Genomic DNA, 16046 nt, shown 5'->3' with positions numbered 1-16046 from the left:
CTACACAAATATATTTCATTTCATCGTCTTACCTTTTTCTCTAGCAGTATCAGCCTTTGAACAAACTCTTCATTATTGCAATCGGATGCATCTGTCAATCCTTGTAGGCAGAGAGCGACAATTGCCCTAAATAAAACCTCAAGTATCATTGTCCTATTTGACATCTTGAAAGTCAGACTAAGACTAATATACATTCTTTACCAAAAATGTTCAAATTTCATGTGATTCGTGCTCTTATCTCGTCAACATGTGCCATATGAATTGTACATAGTTTGATAACATGGACGTAATATTACAGTGTTGTGTATTGCAAAATGACAGTGACACAGTCGCCTTAGCATGAACATGTATAAAATAACGTTAATACATATAGAAATGTCATGTTAAAAATCTGGAAACAAAGTGATCCCACGGAAGCATTAATTACAACAAAATTACGTGAAAATTGCAGACTCGGTTTGATTGAGTCTGTACATGAGGGATCATGAATAAGTGCAACATCCCTCACGCCCCCTAGCACCGGCGTGAGAGGTACTCAATTCTCAACACTTAATAGTGCTGGCATCAATGATCCCGAATGACCAGTAAAATATAACAACACTGAAGTGAAGTACTTTTAACAACTGCCACACAGCACTTGACGCCCGCTATTGTGAACTATAAAAATCTGGAAACAAAGTGATCCCTCGGAAGTATTAATCACAACAAAATTACGTGTAAATTGCAGACTCGGTAGGATTGAGTCTGTAAATAAGTCACTAAAATTATTATGATTAGTTCTTATCATTACGAAATGTGAAGTATATGACTTATCTTTTTTCAAATTATACTTAAGAGGAATCATTCACAAATATAAACGAATAGCCTACCTGTTTTTTACGTCTGTAATATGATTTAGTAATAAGAGCATCGAAACACGAGGGTAGCTGATGTATACGAGGAGGCGTAGTCCCCGAGGATAAATCAGACTACCGAGTGTTTTGATGTTCTTTCTTTTTTGTATCATAGTCAACAAAAAAACACGTTCCCTGATACCACATTATGAAACCCCACAAAAATGTAACCAATGAATGAGCATTAAATAGTTATGACATTTCCGTCGCTATCCCTTTCTTTGTCGTCACAATATGTAAACCCCAGACAAAAGAACCAAACAATTGACATGCTCTAGAGTGTGGGTAACTAATACCTGCACTCCAGTTAACGCACTGTGCATGTGTATGTATACGATTTAATTCTGAAACATTGTCAACAGAAAAGTCCCCAAACTATGATACAATATGTTCTTAAACTAACAGTCATACAGCAGCGTTACCTAGAATATTAGTTGATTTGTTGACAATTGAAATATGTCAGTTATTCACACATGTGTCACTAGCCCCAAGTGATTTACTTGGTTCCCACGACCCCAAACTTTTCCAGTGTCAGACTTTGTTTACATTTCTTTAAAATTAAAAGATAAAATTTTAAAATTTAAAATTTAAAAAAGAAGATTTTTCCAGATTTTTTTAAAAAGAAATAATGAATTTTTTTTTATGAAAATTTTTTTTGTGAATTTTCTCTTTTAAAAACTGTTTTAAAATATTTCCCAATTTAAATCCCATTCTGAAATGTTTAAGGTTAAAAATTTAAAGTTTAATTTTTACGTCATTTTGTCCTTTTTTTTTCATAACTTAAGTTAGGGTTTAGGGAAATTTCCCCACGACCCCAAAAACATAAAGAAAATTTATCATAGTCTAAAAATAAGGGGTTTAAACCCAGTTACAACACCTTTCTTCAAAAGATAGGCCAAGTTTGAAATTTGAGTGTCTCTTAACGAAAGTTAAAACATATACACTTATGCAGTTGAGTTTTGTTATTTTTTCAACATAACACGGTTCCTACCTTTAACTCATATACACAATGTAAGAAACTGGTATTTAGAAAAAGAAACAAACAAATAATATCAATTTAAAAGAAAAAACGCTGTCTCCGTAAAGGGTTACATGATTTAACACACAATTGATGCATCAATTTGTTAAAACTGAACATATTTTTTTTTATTTTTTGTTTGATGATATATTGAAGTTTGAGATTTAAAATAAATTCTGAGTAAAGCTCTATGCATTTTTCGTTTTAAAACAAAACTTCTTGTCTCTAAACCCAATGTAATCTACGTTACTTAGTTTGCGAACAAAAAAAGCGCAGGCAATAAACACATTAAAAGGTGTTTAAACAGATGTTAATACTAACAAAACATAGTATAAACGAAATGCAATACAATGATTAACTTATTTCATAAAAAAAAAAAAAATACAACAGAAACACAAACTTAATATTTGTAAAGTAAAGTTAAGACTGTTATCTACGTTACTGCTATTACTCAAATATTGTAGCATAGGGTGCTCTTTACAGACTATTATCAATTAGAATAGACTTGTTAAACATTCAATACTTTATATTTTGTAAAAGTTAATTGTTTGTAAAAAAAATTCATGCTCGTGACAATAAAGATGTAATCTACGAGATGTAATCAACGTTACCACGGTTTTTCAATTTCGCCAAATAATTTGATTTTCATGTCCGAGATAATGTTAAACTGTTTCAAGGTTCCGTAATATAAACTTCTAGATCAATATACACATAGTTTGTTTCCCTTTATTTCAAATTTACCACTTATTCCGCCATTTGCATTTGCAATTTCCGCGCAGTTCACTTTATTACTGAGTTCCAGTTATCTTCAGCAAATTAAAACAGGGTAAGTAATAAAAATGTTGTTTTTTATTGTAGTTTTAAGATTATAATTGAATTATACATCTTCAATTCTAATAAAATTGATCTGATACATTTATTAATTCAAACATATATTGCAAATATGTTACATAGCTCACTATGTTTGTAACAAATCCTTTCCTCTCTTGGTCTCCATTTTTGCTTACCAAAATATTTTGTTCATAAATTTTCATCATAACAGATCTACACAGACACTTGTATGTTATCTGTGTTATACCAGATCATCTGATATCTTAAAAAGGTATAACAAATGTGATACCAATATTGGTAACGTAGATTACGAAAATATTAACTTGTGATATCTGCAACACCAATAAGTAGTTTTTTTTCAAATATTTGACATGTTCCTATACTGTGGATCATAATATAGTAGTCAAATGTAATAAAACTGCTTGTTCCTGGAGGAAAAACTGATATTTAGGCATAAATAAATAGTTTCTAAAAATGGTAACGTTGATTACAAAATTAGAAACGTAGATTACTTTTTTTTGTTTCAGCAAGTATATAGCCTAGGCTGAAATACAGCGAGCCTTTTGTGGAAGGAAAAACAGTCATCTTAAGGAGTAAAATACCTTGAACCTTGAAAGAGAACAAAAAAGAACAAATTCATACTAAGCTACGACAGTGAAAATATAAAAAGGGGCTTTAGCGACCAGAGATAAAGTATCCAGAAATTGACACAGAATGAAAGAGCTTGAGCATCAAATACAAGTTAATAAATTGATTGGCCTGGTTGTGTTCAAGATGAAGACAATTGTCGATGATGAAAATGGTGTAAGTTCAAGCACCAGCAAACAGGAAAATAGTAGTTAAGCAAATTGGTACTTTGGACTGATTGAGGAGTTGACGATTTTCTTGTTTCATACTAGCAAAAACTTAAATGTAAAGGGGTCAATGCACCAATTTTGAAATGGTCAAACAATGACAACAGGATTTGTGTCAATTTTAAAGATGTTTTTCTATGCATAGATAAGTCATCCAAAGTTAGTTGTTGTGGGCGCTCTTTCAGCATAAAAGAGGACGAGATTAGATTCATTTAAAGCGGCCTCCAGCTTTCATATTCTGAGTGTTCAAAAAATATTTTTAGTTTCTAATTAAGTATTTCATTTATTTAATCTTACAAAAGTGCAACATATCACTGTAAGAACTACTTTAAAACAGTGTCTTAAGATAAATTGAAATTTAAAGAACACCGATGATGTTCGTTTCTAAAAATAAGAAAATCAGAAAACGAATTGCACGCTTTACTTATTTACAAATAGATAGCAGACAGTTAGATTAGATGTATCAAGGAGTTTCATTTTTGTTTCTGTATTTAAATGATGGCAAGTATGATTTTTCACCATTTTTTTTATTTGACTTTTATATTGAAACATTTAAAATCTTCATAAAAACTGAAGGCCACGTTACTTTAAAGAAATGATTCAATGTTTCAAACAAAGTCGGTTTTTGTTGGTTTTTTTTTTTGCTGTTGTTTTTTGTTTTTGTTTTTTAAAAAATAAACATGTTTAAGAGTAAAAAATATTTTCTTATGCATTTGATCAGACTTTTCCATTTCAATTTAAGAATCTATTGATTTTCTTTTGCAATAACTCGGACATCAACATTTTATTGTTGAACATGTTGAAACATATATTAACATCCTTGAATATGAGGTAATCTACGTAACCATAACTGGTCAATTATTTTATTTTGTTCATTTGTTATTTTTGGTATTAAAGTAACATTTTAAAACCCAGTCATAGTCTTTGTTATATATTATATATATATGATAAAAAGATATAACTTAATGGCATTCACTTAGTACTTTGCGTCCTTAAGTTATTAGTTTTTTAAAGAAATTGATAAATAAATGTATATTTTTGAGCATAAACCTTTCATTATAATATCTCAGTCGACTAACTTGTTACTGATAATTACATCTAAGATGCATTAAAAGCCAAAAATGAAACATAGATGTCATTTTATTTTTAATTTTAAAGTTTATGCTGTTGCCCAGTTAAAGCTGCATACATGTAATTTACGTTACCATTTCATAGTTTTGTTTGTATTGGCGTATGCTGCATATAAAATATATTTTAAAGTGAAATACTGTTGTATCTTAATATTTTGTGCTTATATTTCGTATTAAAATCAACAAAATAAGTACGAGTTTGTTTATGTAGCTATTTTTACTGATGAACATATTTTCCAGAAATACTCAACCCAAAATAAATGAGAAAGTTAAAGCTTGGTGTACGGTTTTATAAAGACCTGTGTATAAAATATGTAATGTTACTTTGACTATTTGTATCAAATGCATTGATAGTATATATCAAAATAATTTTAATATGACCTTCGATTTATTTTTAGTTAAGGTAACGTAAATTACATTTTGAAAAAGTACTCAATTTGTTTCAGTGACTGTTCTACAGATAATAATCAAGTTTGAGTGATGAAACTTTCCCAGTATGTCGGACACATATTTGTATAAACGTCTATGTCATAAAACTTTGGTAAAAAACAAGTTCAATTTTTAACATTTGGTCAATGCAAGTTGGGCCTATCTTGTGAGAATAGGTGTACAAATAATAGATTAATAGATGCAAGATTATCATTGTTTGCATATTTGAAATATTCATTTATTAATAAAATGTTATCAAAAGATGGTAGCATTATTGTTGTTATTCATAGCTCTTATAGATTTCTTTTCTTCCTCAATAGTTATTTCTTTAGTCAAAATACGATAAAGAGAAGATAAAGCCTCAAAATCAAAACCAGACTAGACTCAACCTCGATCAATGTTGTAAAAAATGTAAAAAAAATACTCGACTAGAAATATTGTTTGAAATGTCCTCACTTTCACCTGAGTATTGTGATTTAAAGGCAAAAATGAAAAAGAAATAATAAAATAAATAATAAAATAAATACAAATTTTATTTACGTTGTAATGATCAGAAATGAATAAGACAACAGAACCACCGTGTGCAACTTTACTTTCTATATCAGTTCTACATGTAAAGCTCAGTACTCATATAACAATACCCCGGAGAATGTTGTCCACGTTTGAGAACCATGGATTAAGACATCCGGTATTCCAAACGTGCTCACCCATACTGATTCGCCTTTATGTAAATGTAATAGAACAAGGTTTGTGCCTTGTGCATCATGGTTAGTTTGTACTGTATCGGCAACACCAGCAACTTTCGCCTGTCCGTCAACAACAATATGCAACCACAACCTATGAGCTTCAAAACCAGCACCAAAAGCTAAATAAAACATGTAAACTCCTTCCTTTGGTACCGTGAAGACACCTAAAATGATACAAGGAATGTAAATATCATGCGTGGACATCATACAATTTGATAGAGGCATGTATGTATAAACTATAGAAGCAAAAACAAAAAAGAAATTGAATATATAACATCTTAATTAATTTGATAAATTACTGGTTCATGCGGTTCACACGGAAGTCAATTAACTTGAAAACACAAGAATGTTTTGATGCAATGACATATTTTCTTAATACGATTAGTTATTCATTCATGTAAGCACATAAAACCAACCATAAAGTCGGGAGATTAATAAGATTTGTAACATGTAATACTCAAAGAATTTGAAACATTTTATAAGATATTTTGCTTATAGGAAATCATTTCATCTGTGCTTTTAGAAATCGGCGTACTATTCAAGCAGTGTATCTATTTACCAGTGTGATTGTTATAGGCGTTTCCGTCGTTCAGAAGAACTTTGTTAAATACAACAGTCTGATCAATACCAGAGTGGAGAACTTCGTGGTCAAGAATAGCTGTAAATGCAACTGGATTTTCTGGGAACGATCTTCTTATTCTTCCACCTTAATTAAAACACCATTGCGACATATGAATGCTCTATGCTAGATACGTGTATAGCAAACAGTCATAAAATACAATTTTTTGTAAATAAGTGAAATAGAAATATATAAGGAATCATTCTTGAAAAAATTACTTTGATGATATTTCAAACCTTCTTTAAGGAAGAACACGAGAAACGGTTCTAACAAAACTTGCAATAAAAACTTGAGAAAATACTGGAACAAAGTCATGTACAAGTCATCAGTCCAAGAGACATTAACTCGACATTTTTTTCCATATATGCATGAGATAAATACATGGACAAATCTTTTAAATCGAAATGTTAGAAATTATCTGGCGAAAAAAAAATCACGGCGGCGAAGGATATCCAAATCATTATTTAGTATTTATTAATTTACCTGCAGTTAGCTTCATCTTACTTTTACTGCTTTCTTTTTCCAATGGTCTACTATGTCTGTTCTGACTGTCATTATAATGTTCTTGATTGTTTATAGTTAACTTCTCAATTTGCTCATCATCTCCAAATCTTTCACTCTCCGTCTGTTTATCAATAGATTTTTCATTATGCAATACTTGCTCCTCCAACTCCTTTATACGTGTCTCCAACAATTCATGTTTGTGCTTGGACCTTACTTGTTGAAGTGCCATTTCAGCGACACGAGATTCCAATACCTTTACTTGTCGTGAAAGCCGCCTTTGAGCGATAGATTCTTCTTTTGGTCTGGTAAAAGATAGCTCTTGATTAACCTAGCAAACAAAAACTATTATCACTATATCTTATATTATTATCAAATATAGTCATGATAGTGATATACAATATATTGACTGAACCTACCTAATATCAAATACATTATACACACATCTCTTACTTTGGATGTTGAGAGACATATCTGGTTGGTGTCTCTAATTCTCATGGCACATTTGCAATATTAGCTAGCCCCAAATCGTTATTTAGATATGCATTCATGTATTATTCTTTATGATATAATCAACATAGTTCTAAGATATACATCGACCGGCGCAATTTCAACAATTTCTCATCCGATTTACTCGGCGTGAGAATGACGCTTCAAATCAAAATAGATTTTGTTTTGTTTGGTTTGGTTTGGTTTCACGGCGTACCAACACAATTTAATTCATGTGGCGCCGGAACATGAAATATGGTTTTGGCTGACGTCGGGTAATACAAACTTAAACAAGCACCAACCAATCTCATCTGCTGGAGCTTACAGATGCATAGACTCCTGTAATCAAGTAGGGATAAACAGTTGCTGCATTTCTGGTGTCTAAACCCTAAAAGGCAGCCCCTCAGCCCAAAGGGGACAAGGAACTAAGCGTTTTACATACTCAACTATAAATATTATAAACAAAAATCCCTAGAAGAATTTACACAAATATATTTCAATGTCTTACCCGATTTTCTAGCAGTATCAGCCTTTGAACAAACTCTTCATTATTGCAATCGGATGCATCTGTCAATCCTTGTATGGAGAGAGCGATAATTGCCGTAAATAAAACCTCAAGTATCATTGTCCTACTTGACATCTTGAAAGTCAGACACAGATAAAGGCACCTTCTTTGCAAGTTCAAATTTTATGTGACTCGTGCTCTTATCTCGTTAACATGTGCCATATGAATTGTACATAATTTGATAACATGGACTAAATTAACAGTGTTATCCATTACAAAATGACAGTGACACGGTCGTCTTAATACCATGAACATAAAATAATAAAATATATACATGTAAATATAAAATAATGTTAATATAGTTTGAAATGTCATGTAAGTCGCTGAAGTAATTATGTTCATTTCATATCATACAAAAAGTGAAACACATCATGTGTTTAATGTATACTAAAGAAGAAACATTCACAAATATAATCAAATAGAAAACATGGTGTTATTGTATTTTTGTTATATAGAATCAATATTTTTCAACCGAGAGTCTCACAGCAGCGTTACAAAGATATTAGTTGATTTTTTTGGCAATTAGTAAGTCCGTCATAATACTGTATATGAAATGCAGTTTTAAAATTCATTACAAATGATATCAACAAACAATAAATTGTAAATACCTGACTGCAAATACTATAAGATTCGAGATTTAATTAATTTGTCAGGTATATAATATGCATTTAATATGAACAAAAGTTAAACATTGTCAAAATTAAAAAAGTTCAAAGAATCTGACAAATATAAAAAAGAAGAAAGAGAACATTCATACAAATCACAACCAATGATACAAGATTGCTTATCTGCATGACTGCCTTTACACATATACAAATTAATGAAAATTGTTTCTACTCACAACAAAAAAATCAAATAGTGAGTGTATTGAAGTACTGGTTTAATACAAATGCTAATACTAACAAGGATGTGAACAGTGAAACTATTTGACAAAGATCCATAATTACTTTATAAAATACTAATTTGAATGATGTCAAAATACCTATTTCTGATGTTATTATGACGGAGACACTCCAAAAATAGTGAAATTCATCACCAATGATATTCTTATCACAAAAACGTACATGTTTTTAGGTGTCACCTGTTACCAAGATACCTTTCTCAATGGTCAGACAATAATTCACAATTTTAAATTTAGATAAAACTTTTCTTAATTAAAAAACAAGATGTAGTATAACCTAATTTTGTACATGCATTTTGGAGAATTTTCTCTTGTACAAACTTATCATCTAGTTTCAACTGAATATTTCGAGATCGCTTAAAGTTAGATTTTAATTAAGAAATAAATTATTTGGACAAGTTTTGTCTATTATTTTTATGTAATGAATATATGTAATTCCACAACCCCAAACATCAGGGAATGTTCAAGACTATAAAACAATGTTGAACAATTTACAAATAATACATGCATAATCCTCATTGAATGCATCTTTAAACTATTTAAAATGTTATCAAAAGATGGAACCATTCAGTGATATTCATTTAAAATGTTATCAAAAGATGGAATCATTCGTGTTGTTATTCAATGCTCTGATAGTTTTCTTTTCCTCCTCAATCGTATTTTTCTGTTCAAAATTGTATGTTAGAAGATATATCATCAAGTTAAAAATCAGACTCCGTGTCAACCAGCGTCTTTTAAATAAAGACCCTGGTAAGACTTTTGTCAAAGATCATCGACTAGACTAGATTAAAATGTTCTTTATTAACCTGAGTATTTGTTAGGAATCTCCATAACGTCTCACTATAGTGATAAAATAAGCTTACTGTATAAATCTTGCTGATACGTCCTTTTTTATTTATTATAGTTTTCCTATAAATTCTTCTACTAGATAACGTCCTATTATAGTTTATGGACTTTACTCTTCTGAAATGATTTTTGTCATGGTGGTAATGAGTACTTCTATTCACAATCATTACCAAACCATTCATTATTATCAGGACATTTACTTTTAACATAAGTAGCTTTAATGACCTTCGTTAACGTACAATATAACAACCAACAGCATCATCAGAAATAAAATTTGGCAACTTATCAGTTATCGCATTTACACTAAGTCCAGAATAACTCTTTTAAGTAACATATCAGACATTTCACTATTGAAAAGAATTACAATTTATATGTATCTTAAAATACTACAACATATGATATTTCCTTTTTGAATTTAAAACAATACATCTTTAGGATACATAGGATGATTGGTTACTTTTTCTTACAAAAATATTTCATTTATAAGCAACTAAATTTTACTAATTTGGTAAAGATACGCTATAGAACCGATGTGTAAACTAAATAAAGGGTAGTCGAAAAAGTACAAGCTAGAGAAATATCGTATATTGTATGTCTTTCATCACAGGATTTAATCCTTTTTACGCTACAAAGGACTGGTACTGGTAGGGACCTAACACATGTCGGCCAGAGAACGGTTAATTATAACGGTAAACTTCTAATGTTAAAAAATAACGTGTTATGACACGATCAATTAATTTTAAACAGTAAAAACGCTCAGATTTACTGAATGAATGATATTTTTAGTATAATTAATGATAAAGATACACATTACAATGACTTTTTTCATTGTTATAATGTCTTCACAGTCTATTCCCAAAAATATTTCTCATTCTAACACTCACGTGATTTTGTCACTATAGACAAAGAAGGAAAAAAACTGGTGTTAAACTGCCAATAAACACCGGTTAGGGACTACTTGTATATGCGCTGTTATGTTTTCACCCTCGATTGTATAGTTTTCAAAGCATTTTAAAGCAACAATAAAAAGCATTTTTATTTATATTTTCAGTTCGTTTAATTTTTTTCTTTTCATACAATATTGAAATAATATCTCACATACACTAACGCCACATATTAGATCCATATCAGTTAATAAATATTTTGACAAAACGGCGCCAATCCGTAAGCAGCGTAATGACGTCATCCTAAGTAAACAACTCATTCATAAACAAGCTGACGTTATTTCGTACATACAAGAATGATAAATTGGACACTGATGTAAACACAATACGAGGTAAGTTTTTATTGTTGAAAACTTGATAAAATAACGTTTTTTTCTTATTATTTCTTTTGTTTGATAATTTCTATATCTTCGCAACAGTAGGGTGCGAAAATCAAACAGCGTTATACGAAAATCGGCACCGGAAGTTTTTTCCGCTTGAAAAATAACATTAGTGATTATCCTTATTTTATCGTGTTAGAATCGAAATAACATCGGTCGGAGAGGTGTATATCGGCTATTTAACACCGGTTTTGTCGTTTTGATGCGACAAAATTAACCACTCAGGCCTACGGCCTTCGTGGTCAATTCCTACGCATCAAAACTCCAAACCGGTGTTAAATAGCCGATATACACCTCTCAGGCTGATGTTATTTCTTAAATGATACCTATGTTGCTATGATCTTACTGAAACTAAGCACTATTTCGTTTTATTTGACCACTTAATAATACAATAAGAGTTTCATTAACACCAAATCAAACTATGTACTGTAACGCTGCAAACACTACAATATGGCAACTGTACGAGCATGCTTGATAAAACAAACTGTAATATTTTCCTTTCTGTTCAATAATACATCAACACAAGCAAGAGATTTCCGCATGAACGCTATTTCTCTTTTATCAATGCCATGCTGTGTCCCTCTTACTCCTTCTTTTCCTGTTTTTCCCTGATAATTAACGTTTTGTAACATCATATATTTTTCAAACCTCTACCAACCAAATACATACTAATATGTTTTTTCTTAAAAAATTCTTTTAATTGAACATATATTCACTGTACTTTCAAACATACCCATGTACATACATATATACACATTGCCAATTGTTAGCAAATAAATACTTGGTTGAGACCTATATAAGCTTCAGCTTTCTGTTCTGATCCTTTTTCATGCATTTCAAGTGTTAGCAGTTTTATCTGTAAATTGTAAATGTGTATAGTTCTAGTTTGAAATAAACAATGTTTTAACTAAACTATTCCCAAAAAGATAGGCATATACACTCGCTAAAATCTGAAATTGTCTATATAAATTCTCATATAAAGAGGCATAGAATGTAAGAATATATTTTAATAATTGTTTATCCGGAGGACCTTTGTACAATGCTCGTCAATTATGCATTCTTTCACAAATTTCTACATCCACGATGTAATAATGTGTAATAACCAATGGAGTTTTATGCAATTTACAGCCAACATCATACCCTTATATCATATTCATTCATTTAGTCCAATTTTCGTTCAACAAAAAAAAAAAAAAAAAAAAAAAAAAACAACAAAAAACAAAAACACAAAAACAAAGAAAGAAAGAGATCAATAAATAGTAAAATAAAATATTTGCTCACTTTGTAAATTCTAGAGGTTTTTTTCTTCTTGAAACATTATAAAATTTCACTGTTTTTGTTGTTTCATTGCGAAAAGAAACCAAATTAGCTTTTTAATGAGTTTAATACAGGGTTTTCACGTATTTCCTTTTTTATCTATAATTATATCTACATGATCTATGCCCTTTCTTTGTTAAATTGATTATAGTAATAAATATTATCATATCTAAAGTTATGAGTAACACGTTTTAAAGATGATACGTTCCTAGACAATGCCTAAAGTGAGTTTTATTACTCTAATGTGAACTTTGATTACATTCATTTGAACTTCATTGGCGTATGGAAAATAATTAATGAGCCGCGATGCACTATGTTGGTTTTGTCGTGACGCGGCTCATTTATTTGATAAATAAATTATTCAATCGTAACTATATGCTTTTTGATAGCACTTGCGATACCAAACTATATACAGCCGTAACAGGTCACATATAATGACAGACAGATAAGAGAAAGACTCACCTTTATATAAACTAGAGTGATATTTGATCGAAAAATAGTTACTTTAGTCATTGTCGGATTTTCAAGATGTCATTTAGAAAATTTGTGCTGGCGGTGATATTTACCGCAAGTTTCGTTGGATTGGTAGATGCTTCTGAAAACAACTATGAAGAGCTTGTTCAAAGGATGTCAGAGTTAGAGAAAAAGGTGCGGAGCTATGTTAACCTTTGTTTTAGGACGTCTGTAACACAATTCATTGTGGGTTGTTTTAACTTACCTTACCAATAAAACATTTGATTAAGATGAATATAGTCTATTAATTCACAAAACTAAAAAGTTTATAAATGGACTGTTATCATTATTCAATATTTCAAAACTAAGGATTGATGATAAAATAAATGAACAAAGGACAACTCCTAGCACTGATCGCAATGTCTGAAAGTTAAAATAGTTATTTGATAATTTTACAAGTATTAAGAGAATTAAAAATTGCAGGTCTGTTTTATGAAGTTTTTTTTCCTGAAGAGTACAATAACATGAAGCAATAAGCATGTCCACCATTTTCATTTATATATTAATAACCATGATTAAAATAAAAAAAAACAAAAAAAAAAACAAAAAAAAACAAGGGCAATAATTTGTTTTTATTCTTCAACTAATGACAGGTTGATCAAGTACAGATATTGGAATCTCGTGTTTCTGAGTTGACACTTCTACAAACAAGGTCCAATCGCAAACATGAATTGTTAGAGACACGTATCAATGACTTACAGAGGCAAGTTATGAATAATGAAAGAACCATTGAAACACAACAAGCAGAGATTGAACGTTTACAGAATGACAACACAGACACGTTGGATGGAAAAACAGATGACGATGAGGTACGGCAAGACCAACCATTGGAAAAACAAAGCAGCACACGTGCAATCAAGAGATATTCTGGTAATTATTTTGAAAAACTTCGAATAAGTAATTAAACATCAAGCAATTGGAAACATCTGATAAGTGAAAAGTTAATGCCTCATTAGAAAAAAATAGTTTTAAACATTTTATTGGCTTATCAGGGTTTAAATAAAAAAAAATTCAGAGACTAGATACTAATTTAAGACTTTTAAGATATTGTTTAAATACAAGGATCTTAGAACTGACTTAAAACAAACGTTTTCTTGAATAATGGATGTCGTGCTTTTTAGGTGGAAGAATAAGAAGATCTTTTCCGGAGACTCCATTTGCATTTTCTGCTGTTCTTGACCATAATGTTGACCATGCTGGAATTGAACAGACTGTACTATTTAACAAGGTCCTTCTCAATGATGGAAATGCCTACAATAACCGCACTGGTACTTATGCTTTCTTATCAGTAAAATAGCACTGATTATTCGCTTATACATAACTTTTAAAAAAGCTCTTTAAAATCAGTTTCATGACAAAAAACCGACAAATGGATTCTAAAAACCTGTTTTCTTCACAACTATTTTGACCGAAGTAAGAAGGCGTGAAAGTCATTGCTTTTGTCATAGAACCCGGCAAACAATTTAAGGATATTTTCTAGAAAGTAGAAGCAAAATTAAATTCATTTTTTTGCCAAATCGTTTTAAGTTATTGGAAAATGTTTCCTGACGTGATAAGGTAACTTTATCAATATCATTCTTGACAAGAATGCTTTATTATCTAGAGTGGTACATCTTGTGTTCCTACCTTTATTCAAGGCACATGATGATAATAATTACTATTTAATGAAGCTGCGGGAGAACATTATAACCTGCTTATATTAAAGGCCGATAGGTGATTGATTGTTCTTTTCAACTTTTTCAAAAAGTAGAATATATCCTGTATGTGTGAAAATTACACATTCATTTCATGACATTTTAATTTGTTCTGTTTCAGCTACATTTTCTTCTTTTCTTTATAATATTATATTTTCAGGTGTTTTCACAGTACCAAAAGAAGGTGTTTACATGTTTTACCTAGCGTTTGGTGCTGGATATGAGCCCCATAAAGTGTGGATGCATATGATGGAGCTGGGAAAGTTGCCGGTGTAGCCGACACAATAAGCCCCGGTCATGACGCTCAGGGCACAAATTTTGTTGTGCTTCACTTACGTAAGGGAGACTCAGTATGGGTTTCAACGTTTGCAGTAGCTGATGTTAAGATCTATGGTGCGCCTGGTTTTACAACATTTTCCGGAGTTTTGTTGTATGAATATTAAATATCAATATAGAAAAATATGAATAATTAAAACGCTATTTAATATTTTTTATTTATATTTATTTTTACAGCGCAGAAAAATTGTCTTAAATATTTCGGCTGTCACCACTAGATAAACGTATTCAAAGAACAATATGTAAAGAAGTTACATGTTACTAGGACCACCTTTCACTGCAGTGATGTTTTTGTATTCTATTCCCAAAGACAGATACTTGCACCTGCTTCAGTTATGGCCAATGTGAAGACTCAAAAAGTATCTAAATATAGTAAATGCTAATGCTTTTTTCCTTGTGATATTCGTTAACAGCTAGACAATTACGTCCTCTCCTCTTTGACAAATTCTGGAATCGCTGTAAGCGGTTATAATGGTTATTTTGGTCGACTATTGAAACATTTTCGGCCGCACATCTAATACATGTTCTACACAAGTGCCCGCTTATGTCTGAAATAATGCACAGAGAGGTAATTGAGATATTTATCCACCAGTAAAGCTTAAATGTCGCCGAATGATCTCAACTGTGACGGTGCTACGTAAACCCAAACAGAAAGACCTTTATAAAACTATATACAGGTCATGCTAAACAGATAAAACTCGTTGAACAAAAGATACTTCGCTCTGACTTTCAAGATGTCAAGGGAAACATTAGTGCTGAAAGCTGAAATCGCGAATTTATGAATTTGGTATGTTGATAAACGTGAATTCACGAAAATTAAATTGTGAATTCATGAAGATGAAATCGGGAATTCATGAAGTGGAAATGGCCCTACCGGTCTTTCATACATATCGGCTAGCATTTGTTGGTCAACAACTTAATGCTTATTGTTCACTAGATAATTCTACGCATGTTTAAATTTTTTCGGTGAAAAGTATGTTTCAAACACAGAGCATTTCGAACATGTAAAGTAATTGTAAATTATTAGCTTAAGAAAAAGC

At 30.8% G+C, this 16046-nt stretch overlaps 2 protein-coding genes across 3 annotated transcripts; one reads left to right on the top strand and one right to left on the bottom strand.

Moving 5' to 3' along the window:
• Positions 1-5748: 5748 nt before the first annotated feature.
• LOC132755164 (heavy metal-binding protein HIP-like) lies at positions 5749-8201 on the bottom strand. 2 transcript variants are annotated; one of them, XM_060745972.1, is made up of 4 exons: positions 8019-8201; positions 7025-7352; positions 6461-6607; positions 5749-6065 (listed from the first exon to the last, which is right to left on the bottom strand). In XM_060745972.1, the coding sequence occupies exons 1-4, from the start codon at positions 8148-8150 to the stop codon at positions 5776-5778; spliced, it is 897 nt and encodes a 298-aa protein (XP_060601955.1). In that variant the 5' UTR covers positions 8151-8201; the 3' UTR covers positions 5749-5775. The 2 variants fall into 2 exon arrangements, with proteins under 2 accessions (XP_060601955.1, XP_060601954.1); XM_060745971.1 differs by having other exon boundaries at positions 7004-7352; positions 8019-8198.
• Positions 8202-12907: 4706 nt separating this feature from the next.
• On the top strand, positions 12908-15124 carry LOC132755163 (uncharacterized). The gene is made up of 4 exons (XM_060745970.1): positions 12908-13111; positions 13570-13846; positions 14098-14244; positions 14831-15124. Exons 1-4 carry the CDS (start codon positions 12992-12994, stop codon positions 14944-14946), a joined length of 660 nt encoding a protein of 219 aa, XP_060601953.1. The 5' UTR covers positions 12908-12991; the 3' UTR covers positions 14947-15124.
• The last annotated feature ends 922 nt before the right edge of the window (positions 15125-16046 follow it).

This window comes from Ruditapes philippinarum, unplaced genomic scaffold, assembly GCF_026571515.1.
Source record: "Ruditapes philippinarum isolate M1 unplaced genomic scaffold, ASM2657151v2 ctg2780_1_1_1_1, whole genome shotgun sequence".
Classification (NCBI taxonomy): domain Eukaryota; kingdom Metazoa; phylum Mollusca; class Bivalvia; order Venerida; family Veneridae; genus Ruditapes; species Ruditapes philippinarum.
Note: the sequence above shows the minus strand (reverse complement) of the source record. Positions and strands in the feature narration are given on the sequence as shown.

What these genes read in the sequence shown, in the direction of transcription:
- LOC132755164 (XM_060745971.1), bottom strand. Translation starts at nt 8,150, where the DNA reads ATGTCAAGTAGGACAATGATACTTGAGGTTTTATTTACGGCAATTATC. An exon ending in TGATACTGCTAGAAAATCGG is followed by an intron (nt 7,353 to 8,018) that starts GTAAGACATTGA and finishes TTTGTTTGCTAG; the next exon opens with GTTAATCAAGAGCTATCTTT. An exon ending in TAAGATGAAGCTAACTGCAG is followed by an intron (nt 6,608 to 7,003) that starts GTAAATTAATAA and finishes GTTTTAATTAAG; the next exon opens with GTGGAAGAATAAGAAGATCG.
- LOC132755163 (XM_060745970.1), top strand. Translation starts at nt 12,992, where the DNA reads ATGTCATTTAGAAAATTTGTGCTGGCGGTGATATTTACCGCAAGTTTC. An exon ending in TGTCAGAGTTAGAGAAAAAG is followed by an intron (nt 13,112 to 13,569) that starts GTGCGGAGCTAT and finishes AACTAATGACAG; the next exon opens with GTTGATCAAGTACAGATATT. An exon ending in TGCAATCAAGAGATATTCTG is followed by an intron (nt 13,847 to 14,097) that starts GTAATTATTTTG and finishes CGTGCTTTTTAG; the next exon opens with GTGGAAGAATAAGAAGATCT.